Here is a 15,106-nt window from a genome sequence, read left to right as displayed (position 1 = left end):
TACATTTGGTGTACAGTTTGATATACAGGAAAAGAGCCGAAATACAGGATGTATACATTGGTATACAATCAGCGTATACACTGGCCTCTGGATACGAAAATGGGCTAAAGCCCATCCTTTTGCACAGCAGGTCCAGGCAACAGCAATGGGTCAAAAGGCCCAAAGAATATCTAGCAGTTGATTTTGATGGGTCAAATCCCATATTTTGGCTTATTATTAGACGTAGGACAGGTTGGGTCAAAGCCCAAATCTGACTTTGCTCTCCTCTTTTATTATTATTTGTTTGTTGTATTAACTCTTAACTTTTTATCTCATTTGGTTAAATCTAATTAAATTCCAAAAGATAGTTGTTTCTTCCTTTATGTTTAATTGAAATATTTTTATATTTTTCAATATGGGAGCTATTTTCCTTAAAAATCCCTTTTTAGTTTATTTTTTCCTTTCAAATAAAAATGAGTTTTCTTTATAAGTAAGTATTTTCAAAGTTAGTCAAATTTAGTCAAGTCATATCTCAACCACACGTTCAGACACTTTGAGTGTCTAATACGTTCTTGAAGTGTAAATTGAATCATGAACCCCCCTTATTTTAAAATGATTATTTTGTTTAACTCTTTTGAAAATTATAAGTTTTTTTAATTTCTTAAAAAATTAAGTATAGACTCTATTTTCTTGAGAGGATGCCTAACCCAAGGAGGCCTACTCTCGGAGAACGTTTGAGCTGAGGATGTCTAACTTAAGGAGGTTTGCTCCCTGAGGAGGCCTGACTTAAAGAACACTAGACCCCAAGAACACCTCACTCGTGGACGCCTGGCTCGAGAATGAGTTCACCTACAATGAGGATGCTTGACTTGAGAACGCTTAATCGAAAATGCCTGAAGCCTGACCCGAGAACGCCTGATCGAAAGACGTTTGACCCGAGAACGCCTGGTCCGAAGACGCCTAAGTCGAGGACGCCTAACCCGAAAATGTCTGACTCGAGGAGGTCACACCAAGAACGCCTGACCCAAGAATGCCTGACTCGATGAGGTCACACAAAGAACGCCTGACCCGAGGACGCCTGACCTGAGAATGCCTGACCTAAGAATACCTGACCCGAGAATGCCTGACCTGAGAACACCCGAGAACGCCTGACCAGAGAACGCCTGGCCTGAGAACACCTACTATGAGAACGCCTGACAAGAGGACACACCCCAAAAACACATGACCAGATGATGCATGACTTGAGGACACATGATCGGAGAACCCCTAACCTAAGAACACCTAACCGAAAAATGCCTGACCTGAGAATGTCTGAACTGAGAATGCCTGACCAGAGAACGCCTGGCCTGAGAACACCTACTATGAGAACGCCTGACCAGAGGACACACCCCAAAAACACATGACCTGAGGACACATGATCGAAGAACCCCTAACCTAAGAACACCTGACCCAAAAACGCCTGACCCGAGAATGCCTGACCCAAGGATGCCTGACCCGAGAATGCCAGACCTAAGAACGCCTAACCCGAGAACACCTGACCCGAGGATGTCGAACCCGAGAACACCTGACCCGAGAACGCCTGACCCGAGAATACCTGACCTGAGAACGCCTAACCCGAGAACTCCTGATCAGAGAACGCCTGACCAGAGAATGCCTGACCTGAGAACACCTACTATGAGAATGCCTGACCAGAGGACACACCCTAAAAACACATGACCAGAGGACGCATGACCTAAGGACACATGATCGGAGAACCCCTAACCTAAGAACACCAGACCCAAAAACGTCTGACCTGAGAAAACCTGACCCGAGAATGCTTGACCCGAGGAAGCTTGACCTGAGAATGCTTGACCCGAGGATGCCTGACCCGAGAATGCCTGACCCGAGAATGACTGACCTGAGAACACCTGACCCGAGAACGCCTGACCAGAGAACGCTTGACCAGAGAACGCCTGGCCTGAGAACACCTGACCCGAGAACGCCTGACCAGAGAATGCCTGACCAGAGAACGCTTGGCCTGAGAACACCTACTGTGAGAACGCCTGACCAGAGGACACACCCCAAAAACACATGACCAGAGGACGCATGACCTGAGGACACATGATCGGAGAACCCCTAACCTAAGAACACCTGACCCAAAAACGCCTGACCCGAGAATGCCTGACCCGATGATGCCTGACCTGAGAATGTCTGACCCAAGGATGCCTGACCTAAGAACGCCTAACCCGAGAACGCCTGACCCGAGAATGTCGAACCCGAGAACACCTGACCCGAGAACGCCTGACCCGAGAATGCCTTACCCGAGAATGCCTGACCCGAGAATGCCTGACCCGAGAACGCCTGACCCGAGAACGCCTGATCAGAGAATGCCTGACCTGAGAACACCTACTATGAGAATGCATGACTAGAAGACACACCCCAAGAACACCTGACCCGAAAAGGTCACACCCTAAGAACCCCTGACCTGAGAACGCCTGACCTGAGAACGCCTGACCCGAGAACGCCTGACTTGAGAATGCCTGACCTGAGAACACCTGACCCGAGAACGCCTGACCCGAGAACGCCTGACCAGAGAACGGCTGGCCTGAGAACACCTACTATGAGAACGCCTGACTAGAGGACATACCCCATAAACACATGACCAGAGGACGCATGACCTGAGTACACCTGATCAGAGAACCCCTAACCTAAGAACGCCTGACCCGAGAAAACCTGACCCAAGAACGCCTGACCCGAGGATGCCTGACTTGAGAATGCCGGACCCGAGGATGCCTGACCTAAGAACGTCTAACCCGAGAATGCCTAACTCGAGGATGTCGAACCCGAGAACACCTGAACCGCAAACGCCTGCCCTGAGAATGCTTGACCAAAGAATGCCTGACCTGAGGATGCCTGACCCGAGAACGCATGACCCGAGGATGTCAAAATCGAGAACACTTTACCCGATGATGCCTGAACCGAGGACCTGGTCACATCCCCAGATCGCCTTACCGAAGAACGCCTGACTCGAGAACGCCTGACCCGAGAACGCCTGACCTGAGAATGCCTGACCCGAGGATGCCTGACCCGAGAATGCCTGACCCGAGGATGCCTGACCCAAGGAGGTCACACCCCAGAACGCCTGACCAGAGAATGCCTAACCTGAGACTTGGCCAGAGAACGCCTGACTCGAGAAGGTCACACCCCGAAACTCCTGACCCGAGGACTCTTGACCTTGAGAACGCCTGCCTCGAGAACACCTGACCCGAGAACACCTGCTCCAAGGACACCTTACCTGAGGACGCCTAACCCGAGAACGTTTGACCCGAGGAGGCCTACTCCCAGACGTCGCCTGACCCGATGAGGCCTGACCGAATGAGGCCTACTCCCTAAGGATAACTGACCTGAGGATGCCTGACCTTAGGATGCCTGACCCGAGGACGCCTGACTAGAGGAAGCCTACTTCCCCAGGACACCTAACCAGAGGATGCCTGACTTGAGTAGAAGTTTGTAGCTCAGCAGATTGAAGACCGACATAAGTTAATTAAGAGATGGACTCATTAAGCATATTTCTAATATACTTATTTGTATCAGTTGTATCATTTGCATCATCCCTACATCCTATAGAAAATAGTTGAGTATGTCATGAGTTGCAACTTCTCTGTGCAATGCTACGCTTAACATATTTGAAAGAAAAACTTGATCAAACATAAAAAATAAAAAGTAGGCAGTCATAAGGAAAAAAGCAAAACTTCAAATAGTTTTGGGCTATAGATAAGTGTAAATGCTAAAGCTTTTTAGGAGAAGTGCTACCATAACTTCTTTAGTGGATAGTGGATACTGAGTTGATTTCTTGGCCGGTATGGATTGAAATTGTACTTATTATACTGGTATTGCTTTCAAATGATGTGAAAGAGTTTGAATAACACCTTATTTCTAATGGAAATATTTCCTTGGAACTAACCATCCTATTGGACCCCACTACAAACACATACCCTGCAACAAAATGCATATCAACACCAAAACCAATAGCCCATACCCCTTGCTCAAAACCGTTTCATCTCCTAACTTAAATGCCATAGCCCTTCTGAATATAGCCCTTCGTGTGATGCTGTCAACTATCAACAATGCTAAGAAATACCTACCACAACAGTAGACATCAGCAATGCACTCGTGCCTAGGCCTATTGTTTGAAACAGAATTGAAGTGTAGAAGAAGATCACGTTGATCCCCATCATATGTTGAAAGAATGGTATTGCTACAGATATAACAAGTTATGGCCTGTACTTCCATTTAATGAGTTGCTTGAACGGGTGCTTGACAACTTTTGACTTTTCACTTGCTTTGATGAGATCGTCTAGTTCAGCAGTTTGGACATCGGTTGTACCTCGTACTCGTTGCAAAATCTGCTTAGCTTTTTGATGATTATTGCCATTTTGAATTAGGTTGTTTTTGGTTGCTAGGAGAAAAAATGCTCCTGCTATTAGAAATGTAGAAGGAACTGCAGCCATCGCCAATGAAGTTCTCCATTCCCAACCACCTTTAATCTATTCAATGTTGTAGTTAAGAAGGCTAGCTGATAGAATTCTAATCCCTATGCATTATTGGTACCCGATATTGAAAGATCCATTGTACTTTGGAGGTGCCATTTCAAAGAGGTATAAAGGGACTGCCTGCAACCAAATTAAGATATTTGTTATGAATATATATGCAACTAATTGGAGTGCAATTTATAAAAGGGGAGTTGAGAAAATGTACCTGATGTGCAAAACCAACTCCTACACCTAGCAAGAGTCGACCAAATAATAACATGTACATATTAGATGATGCTCTTCCAAGGGCAGAATCGATGATAAATACCACTCCACCGATTATAATTGATAGTCTACGAACAAATGTGCGAGTGACTGGTGAGGCAAAAAAGGAAGCAATAAGGCCAACAACGTATATGGATGAGGTGAAAGAGGTCAGTAGTTGGCCGTCAAATTTACAGTAGTTGCTTATTTTGGCGACTTGAGTGTACACTTCTGGGAAGAATTTCTTCATAAACGACGCCATAGAGACTACTCCACTTGCAAAACACATCAGTAAAGTTAATAAGAACCGGTAGAGAAATATTTATACCTCGTCCTGTGACTAGTAAGCTATTCTAAGCAAGGGATCCCTTAAACCATGGAGATGAGTTAGTCCCACACTTCCAAATCTCAATAAGTAAACTTAAATGGAATGGCATGAATGAGAACTCATGAGCTTGGGATAGAAGCATAAATGTTATATACACGTTTTCATCCATAATGACAATGACAATCGACAAGACATTATCATATCGCATAAAAGTAAATCTGAGTAGGCAGATAACACAACCTAAGACGAAAGATGAAATATAAATCATGAATTAGCTAAGCCCTCTCAGGAACTTTTTTACAGAGGAACCTCTTGTAAATACTATAGAATAAGGTTTGATCTTATTCATGAAGATTCCATAACTATTCCAAAAATGAAAAGTTCGACACAATTGTTATTTTTTGTTTGGAAGTAGAAGCAGTTACTAATTCATGATCGGGCATATATAAGATGAAAAACTTCATTTTCAATTCTACGAGAATTTTTATGAAAGCAGTTTCATTTCTCATCGTGTGAAGTTTTTTTTATTCACGGCTTATAATTACTGATTTTGCTTTTTTTTTTCTTGCAGTTTTATTCAATTCTTTTCTGGGATTTTATTTATTCTATGTTACAATTTAAAAATTATGTCCAAGAAATTAAAAATTACAAGATCGTTATATACTCAATCTATATACTATATATTTGGATCATCAATATTTAAACTTTTACTACCGTCTAAAAACCGTTTAAATTACAATTTTATTAGTCTAGTTTTTTTCAATTATATATATGTTTGGGTTCTTATGTATGAATTAGATATTACTTCTGTATTTGACTCTGTTTGTCAATTGTACCCTCTTACTCATCACTTTGTCAACTGAATCCTTAAACCTATTAGAACACAATATTTTAAACTCATTTGACCATTAACCGAATTTATGTGATATTTATGTTGTTGAGTTGTAAACCGACGTGATTGCAACTCATTTAGAAGCGAGAAAATATGATATTTTTACATTAAAAATATTATTTTTTACAAAAATCAATTTAAAAGAATTAAAAAACCTATTTCTTCTTCAATCATTTCCTCTCCCCCCCCCCCACACACCACCCCACTCCCCAACTTTCGTCTTCTCCAACACTCTCCCATCCCCAACCGTCAACTTTTTTCTTCTCTAGTCCTCTTTCTTTTTCTTCAAATTCACCCACCACACTCATTCTCTTCTTTTTCTTCGAAATCACCTACAACTTGAACATACTATGTACTAGTTTATCCAATTATGTCAATGAGACATACTTTATTAGATTTTTTTCTGGAACGACGTATCAATATTATGTAGTCCTTAATGGGAGTTAGTTACTAAACACCTCATTTCTAAGTAACCATAACCACAAATTTTACAAACTTTTAGAAATCCAAAATACAGTTTTCAATAAGCATAATCATAAATTTACAAATACAGAAAGTACACTTCTCTTTGATTGATTCCAAGGATGAGCTAATGATAACTATCTTTAACCTTCCTCTTCTTTGATGATAACTTCATTATTTTCTCCTACAATTTTCTCAATAGGCAAATTATTGGTCTCTGGCAAAAAGAAGTAAACAAATGCAGTCATTATTACCACCCAAACTCCAAAAAAGAAGAAAGTGAAGAGAAAGTTCACTGATACTGAAATACTGATCTTATCTCCAATGGAAATATTTCACTTGGAATTAACCATCCTAATGGCCCCCATGACAAACCAAAACCAGCTACATAGGTGCATATCAATACCAAAATCACCAAGGCCCAACCTTTACTCAATCCACCATGATCCCCTAACTTTGCCCCCATTAATCCTCCTACTATCATTTGTGTAACAAACATTTGTATTCCTCCGAATATCAGCAGCTCTCTTCGGCCAACTTTATCGACAATCAGCATTGACAAACCTGTTGTGACAATTCCCACTACTATTGTTACAACAGAAGATAAAAGAGATGCACTTACACCTAGTCCAATCGTTCGGAACAGGATATGAGCATAGAATGCAATCACATTATATAATTCCTGTGACTTGCTGGAAGAATGGTATCACCACGGACATGACAAGTTGTTGCCTGTATTTTCTTTGTAATATGTTCTTGAAAGGGTGTTTGATAGTTTTTGAAATTTCACTAGCTAAGATAAGATCATCAAGTTCTGCTTGTACATCATCGGTACCTCTGACTCTTTGCAGCAATCTTTTAACCTTTTCGTGATCATTTGTGCGTTGAATCAAGCTGTTGGGAGGAACAACGCGCCTAATGTTAAAATGGATGCTGAGACTGCAGCCATAGCAAGAGACACTTTCCATCCCCAACCAACTTTGACCTTTTCAGTGCCATAATTTATAAGGTTTGCTATTAAAACTCCAATGCCTACACTTAGTTGAAAGCTATTATTGAATCCTCCTCTTTACTTGGATGGTGACATTTCTGACAGATACAATGGTACAGCCTGCAAAGTTGTGACAACAAACTTAGGTTTTAGCTAGAATAGATAGTTGATTGAGCTGGTTTACTTTCAAAATGGAACAAGAATGGTAAATTTGTCAAAGGGGAAGTCTTCGAGTTTTCATTTAGAGAACTTCTAGTTTTATTTACTAAAGTGAAGATATAGGATGTTTGTCTACTAGTTGAGAAGTATTGCTTCCACTTCATTTTAAATGTTCGTGTTTGATTAGATACAAAGTTTAAAACGAAAGACTTTGGCACATATCAAAAGTACCTTCAGAACTTGTCATCTTAAACATGTTGCATTTCTACGAGACTATGACTATTAGAGCATCTCAAAAGTGGAAGTATTTCTAGTTAGGGAAAAGTATAATTCTTTTTAGAATGTACTAAATGGAATGGATGGAGTAATAGTTTACCTGATTTGCATTTTGCGATTTTTTCTTTACAAGAGTGAAAATATAGGACGTGCGTCTACTAGTTGAGAAGTATTGCTTTCATTTCACTTTAAGTGATAGTGTTAGACTAGATACAAAGTTTAAAAATGAAAGACTTTATGCACATATCAAACATACCGTTAGAACTGTGATTCCATAACTATTCCAAAAATGGAAAGTTCAACACAATTGTTATTTTTTGTTTGGAAATTAGAAGCAGTTATTAATTCATGATCGGGCATGTATAAGATGAAAAACTTCATTTTCAATTCTATGAGAATTTTAATGAAAGCAGTTTCATTTCTCATCCTGTGAAGTTTTTTTATTCACGACTTATAATTAATGATTTTGCTTTTTTTTTCTTGGGGTTTTATTCAATTCTTTTTTGGAATTTTATTTGTTCTATGTTACAATTTAAAAATTATGTCCAAGAAATTAAAAATTACAAGATCTTTATATATATACTCAATCTATACACTATATATTTGGATCAGCAATATTTAAACTTTTACTACCGTCTACAAACCGTTTAAATTACGATTTTATTAGTCTAGTTTTTTTCAATTATATATATGTTTGGGTTCTAATGTATGAACTAGATATTACTTTTGTACTTCACTCTGTTTGTCAATTGTATCCTCTTTCATCACTTTGTCAATTGAATCCTTAAACCTATTAGAACACAATATTTTAAACTCATTTGACCATTAACCGAATTTATGTGATATTTATGTTGTTGAGTTGTAAACGGACGTGATTGCAACTCATTAATTAGAAGCGAGAAAATATAGGACGTGCGTTTTGCGAACAACTCTTTTTCTTTACAAGAGTGAAAATATAGGATGTGCGTCTACTAGTTGAGAAGTACTGCTTTCATTTCACTTTAAGTGATAGTGTTAGACTAGATACAGAGTTGAAAAATGAAAGACTAGAATTTGTGGTTCAGCATGTCATGACATTTCTATGATTATGAGAGCATCTCATTTAGAGTAAAAACACGGAGTATAAAACATTTCCAAACAAGGAAATGAGTATTTTTTTACCTGATTTGCAAAACCAACACCAACACCTAGTAAAACTCTACCAATTATAAGCATATAGCTATTAGAAGCAGCTCCACCAAGGGCTGCACCAGCAAGGAAGTTAGCTCCTCCAAGAAGGATTGATGCCTTGCGACCATACGCTCTAGTGAATGATGAGGCAACAAAAGTAGCAAAAAGACCAGCCACATAAAGAGATGATGTGAATGATGTCAACAATTCACTATCAACTTTGCAGTAATTACTAAGTTCTTTGTCTTCTTTCATCTTAATGTACACATCATGAAAAAACATTTTCAGAAAAGGCTCCATAGATGTTACTCCACCTTCACATCATTCAAAGCTTGTGTTAGTGAAATAGAATAGATCAATTGATTCACAGTAGAGATAAGTATTGAAAACACCTCTAAACTTGACGTGAATTATTACTTTAGTCTCCCAGTAATAATTCATGCAAAGGAAACATAATTTCCTGTTCTTTTGTGTTCCTTTGTTTTCCCTTGGACAATTGAAACCTTTACTAGATGTGTCATAGATTGTATATAACAACTTATGGAAATGCAGAAAAATCAAACCTGAAATTCCAATATCATATCCAAAGATTACACCTCCCATACAAGCTAATATTACAAAACATGTCAGTTTTCCATGGTACTCTTCTCCATCATTTGCTACTACTGCTAATCCCCCTGCCATAGTTTTTTATTTTCTTTTTTCAAGTGAACATGAAAACTTACAAGAACTAAAGGGAGTTAAGGGGGCAGGGGACAGTACTCATGTAAAATTTATTTTACTTGTGATTTACAATAATAGTAAAAATATTTATGATTCACATTAATAGTAAAATATCCATAACAATGTAAACATAGGACAAAAGAGGAAAAAGGTTGAAGAGTTTTAGCAGTACAAGTTGACTTGACTGCTAGAGATCAGCATCAAATATGTGTGTTGATTATTCAAGAATTGTCCTTGTGCCTAATCAAATGATTGATCCAAAGTAAATAAAATAATTTGTTGTGTGAACTAATAAACAAAAGATATTCTCATTGTGTAATCTCTATGATAGACTATGTTCTTGGAGATTATTAATTATATTTCCAGCATTATTGGTGCAATTAGAGTGTGTTTGGTAGGGACATTTTCAAGAAATATTTTTCAACCGCAAAATGACTTCTCTAATAAAAATAGAAAACAAATTGCATAAGTGACATTTCAAGTTTATTGTCTCTTCTCAACCCCTCCAACCCTCAGTCCTTGACCATCCCATCCCCCCGCCATCACCGAATCCCACTCTTCATATCTACCCATCTTTATAACGTTTTGCTTGATGACATATAAATATTCTTTTAATAATATTTTCTTATTTACTTAGAGAACATTAGAAATTGGGTAAAAAAAAACTACTAATTTTTCAATAGAACATTTTCTGAAAAATTATTGTTCGTGGAAAATAGTTTTCTTCATGCCAAACACACCGTTGATATTTGGTATAGTCAGGCATGCTGATTAGAAGGCAACGAATAGTGATGACTGATGGCTTTGCTTTCCAAAAATGATCTAGTATTCTGCTATAGCATAAGACTTCTTTTATATATATAATTAACAACAAATAAGCGCCAAACAATTGATTTCCTTTTCTGGAGCTATTAAGATATTTCATGTTACAAAAATACTCTTCAGCTTATTTGATTTAGTAAAAAAAAAGTTTGAGGAGCCTTAGGGTTTTTTCGTCATTTTCATTGTTTTATCTCCGAATAACTAATCATAGTAGCATTATTTCACCCTCAAACAGTGACAAAAATAACTTACTAGTAACTTATTTTAAGATAACCAAACAAAAATAAGACGGGTATTAATTTTTTTTATCTCAAGACAATTTATATTTGTCCAACATACCAGTATTAATTATGACTCATAATCATAGTGATAATCGCCTATTTAATCTGCCTTTGTCATAATCATTGTGATAATCGCCTATTTAATCTGCCCTTGTCATACTCATTGTGATAATCGCCTATTTAATCAAGAACTTTTAAAAAAACAGAAACAAATCAATGGAACAATAGAAAATACTGATATTATTGCATGCTTTGCTAATACAAAGTTTCCAAGTACATAGAATCATAAAATTGAAAATTATGTAATCCGAGTAACCAATTAAGATGTTGGTGTCTATGCTACATATACTCATTAATTCTTCATTGGTGTTAAATTAACGTGGTAAACTTCAGTCATATTAGGGTAAAATAAACCAAAATTTTGTTCAGTACCAACAGGCTTTTGATTCTCATTAAAGAGAGCAAAAATATACGTCTCCACAACTTTTCCAGGCTTCCTAGGAGTCCCTTTCCCAGATGCAACATGTGCAATCAAATTGTTAACATAGGTTTGAGCATTGTCAATAGTTGCATAAACATCGCCACCACTCGGCCATCCTGTTTCCGAAACCACAACATCTAAACCAGGTTGTCCAACTTTCTCCAACGCAGCATACAGAGCATCCACCATTGCATCAAACAAGTTGTTGTATCGTAAATCTCCGTCAACAACAATCACACCCGTATTTTTAATAAGTGCATAGTCTAACTGAATTTGATCAGGATTTGAAGCATACGCAAAATAAGGATACACATCAGCCAGCAACGGATATTGCTTTGTAGCTAAAAATTGCGCAATTGGTTGCAAAATTGAATAGAATCCTCGGAGAATGAGCCATTCGATGGGGGATACGAGGTCCCTAAAACCTGTAGTGACACTGTTGTCGTTACAGGTATATTAATGTTGTGCGCTTTGAGCGCCATGTCCAAATTTTGCATGGCTCCTAGTACAAAAGTCGCTAACTGTCCGGGTATTACTTCATTACCAGCGGAGATATATGCAAAATTTACGAATGAAACATGTGGAACAACGTTAGTGTTAACCCAATTCGTGGCAAAAGTTAAATCACTTGCAAGTTGTTGCAGATCTTCATTCCGAACACCAAGAATTAACGAAATGCACGAACCTTCTAGTGCTTTTAACACGTCCGGGTTCGGATCGAAAATTCGGGTCTTTTGAAAGTATCTGGATTTCAATAGATTGATCACCTGAGCTGGTGGTGGCAGATTGTTTCCCAGAAGTCCATAATTCACACCAATTCCATCAACACCTTTTTTGCAAAAAATAAAAAACAGGATTAGTATGATTATACCGGCTATTTTTAGTTTAATCAGTGAAAACTTACCGGAGCTTAAAGTTACACAAGCAAAGACAAATAACAAGACGCAAAGACGCTGCATAATTGATATAATATAAATATATAAAGAGATCTCTAGTTTTGATTGACAAACTATGAGAAATGGTCATATTTATATGTGTGATGAATTAATCTGTGTACTAAAGAAGATAGTAAATATTTTTAATTATATGTGTGAATCCTTGTACTAAATTATATATTTTACAATTAAAGCTGGATCTTTATTTAATTATCTTGCCTTCTTTTATTTTGGCATGACATGGTGGATTTTCATTTTACTCCCTTCCTTCAGATTTACTTGTCAAATTTTGACTTGATACATCTATTAAGAAAATAATATAATTGATATAGTGAATTTATTATTTATCCCTATTGATTGATAGGCTCACAAACATATTTACTTACTATATTTTTCAAAAACATTGACTGAAATACAGCTCGCTAAAATTATAATTCAAGACGTTCATAGTAGAGGCAATCTGCTCACAAAAGTCGCAGAGCAGCTGCGACAAATTATGAATTTCTATCCGAGCTGAATCATTCTAATAATTTAGAACTAGGTGTTGAGATGAACGATCAATGTAGCCTATTTCCTTCGTTTCACAGCGAGTAAGTTGTGCTAACATGAAGTCGAGCATCTTTAACTTCTTGGGTTGTCTGCTTTACTTATACAATATTCTTTTCTAGTTATACAAAGTTATAGTTACCAAACAAAAATATGAAGAAAAAAAATTCCTTTTTAAGTTTAATAAAAATGACACATAAAAGTAAGAATTTAATTAAAAAAATATTTACCAAATAAATTCGAACAGAGGGAGTATTTATATATTTTTGCCTCTTTCGCATGAGATGGTGGATCTTTATTTATTTTTGTTGCCTTATTTGGCATGAGTATTAGTTATAATAATTAAGTACATGCCAATAAATAAGGACTGACTACCTATTTTAATATAATTACTTAATTATGGAAAAATTATTTAAATACACAACTTATTTTTCCTATATTCTCTAAAAAAATTATCATTTGAAAAAATACAAAAAATTCCTACTTTACGCGATGTATTGGTCGGATAAATTACTTTACGTGATGTATCGATCTGATACATCACTTTACGATGTATCAGGACGTTACATTGCGTGATGTATCAGTCGGATACATTACTTTATGTGATGTATCGGGACGTTACTTTACGTGGTGTATTAGTTGGATACATCACTTTATGCGATGCATCGGAACGTACGCGATGTATAGGGATGTTGAGTGATGTATACGAAATAGAGACTCGATGTATCAGGACATTGAGGGATGTATCTAAAATCGGACGCGATGTATCAAGACATTTTGAATGTATACGGATTCCACCAAATTTTAAAAATAATATAATTAACTCTTAATGCTATGAAATTCGTGTAAAATCTACATTGATTATTCCAAACCCATTTATGAGTTATGACCAGTGGGATCTCCAAAGTTGATCCTGGTAATTGACCAGAAGTACAAATAGAATTATTTTATTTACTCTATTCATTTTTACTCGTTCATATTTGATTTACACGTGATTAAAAATTAATAAAGAAAATAGCAGTACTTTTTTTATATCAATCATATTAATTACAAGTCATGTTAATGTTGTGAAGTGATGATACTTAATAAAATGATAAAATAGATATAAAATGGTAAAAAGTATAATGTGTGATTTGATACATATTAGAGACTTGTTAGGGACAAATTACCCTTTTTTCTAATAAGTTTTTCAAATCTCCATAGTATAATGAGAACCCCACGAAAAAAATATTTATTTTGAGGAAAAAAAATTAAAGACCAACACAACATATAGCTAAAAGTTCAAATCTAAACGGTTGGCCCAGCCCAATTCAACCCTTCATCTAAAAAGGCTTCCAAAACGTTAACCCAATAAGCCTTAAGCGGGTCGAAGCTGCCCCATGGGCTAACATTACAATTTTTTAGAAAGAAAATCCATGAGATAGTTATTGAGAAAATTTCAGAAATAATAAAGATTATAATGACATAATAAGGATCTATAGCTATAATTTTGGTAATTGCGCTCTATAGCTATAGTTCCGTTTGATATGGAGGTTGCGGTTTGTATATTTCACTTACCCGTTTGTATATATCGCTTGCGAATATACAAACAAGGTGAATATATACAAATAGAGGCTACAATTTGTATATTTTGTTTGCAAATACACAAACATGGTTATTAACTAATTATATACAAATTCTGCATTTATCCATTTAGGGATTTTTCATAACTTCATTTGTATTCACTTGCCAAAATACAAACAGGGTAATTTATTATGTTTTTTTCATAAATCGTATACAAATAGCTAGGATAAACATATAGAAATTATAAATTTATACAATCAAGAATCAAATTATACAAATTCTGAATTTAAATTTTTGTGAAATTGTAGCCACAGATTAAAAATAATCAAAATTCTAACTATATTACATAATATACTCTAATTTTCCAATAGTTAGATTTGGGAGGAAGAAAAACTTTTTAATGTTAAACGAAAATAAGTTTATTTTTTTCAAATATGTTAGATTTTATATGCGTAGTTAATTTTCTTTGAAGAGTTAAAGTTGTCACACTTTCTCCAAAAAAACTTTACTTATACTGCAAAGTGCAAATATTGAAAACTTTGATAAAGCATCAACTTTAGTATTTTTGGTGTATACACACATACTAAATTTACTAAATGAACTTGATATCCCATGATTCTAGCAACCCAAACATTTATGTTGAAATTTTTTTATGAGGCCTTCATAATGAGTTGGAAGCATTACGTACGGTCCCACCATTTTTTCAGGAATATTTTTATATTT

At 36.5% G+C, this 15,106-nt stretch overlaps 3 protein-coding genes and 1 pseudogene across 4 annotated transcripts in view; all 4 read right to left on the bottom strand.

The window, feature by feature from the left end:
- Nucleotides 1–15,106, bottom strand: part of LOC125813279 (pectin acetylesterase 9) — a 151,071-nt gene that overhangs the window by 51,059 nt on the left and 84,906 nt on the right. The window lies entirely within an intron of this gene.
- Nucleotides 1–15,106, bottom strand: part of LOC125813291 (heavy metal-associated isoprenylated plant protein 39) — a 246,590-nt gene that overhangs the window by 211,077 nt on the left and 20,407 nt on the right. The gene's annotated exons all lie outside the window — the stretch shown is intronic.
- On the bottom strand, nucleotides 6,580–9,716 carry LOC125813297 (hexose carrier protein HEX6-like; annotated as a pseudogene).
- LOC125813296 (putative glucan endo-1,3-beta-glucosidase GVI) lies at nucleotides 11,211–12,298 on the bottom strand. Its single transcript, XM_049492793.1, is given in 3 exon segments — nucleotides 11,211–11,704; nucleotides 11,707–12,168; nucleotides 12,244–12,298. Coding segments are annotated over 3 exon segments (1,011 nt in total).

Source organism: Solanum verrucosum, unplaced genomic scaffold (assembly GCF_900185275.1).
Source record: "Solanum verrucosum unplaced genomic scaffold, falcon-dt-bn FXZP01000189.1, whole genome shotgun sequence".
In the NCBI taxonomy this organism is placed as follows: domain Eukaryota; kingdom Viridiplantae; phylum Streptophyta; class Magnoliopsida; order Solanales; family Solanaceae; genus Solanum; species Solanum verrucosum.
Note: the sequence above shows the minus strand (reverse complement) of the source record. Positions and strands in the feature narration are given on the sequence as shown.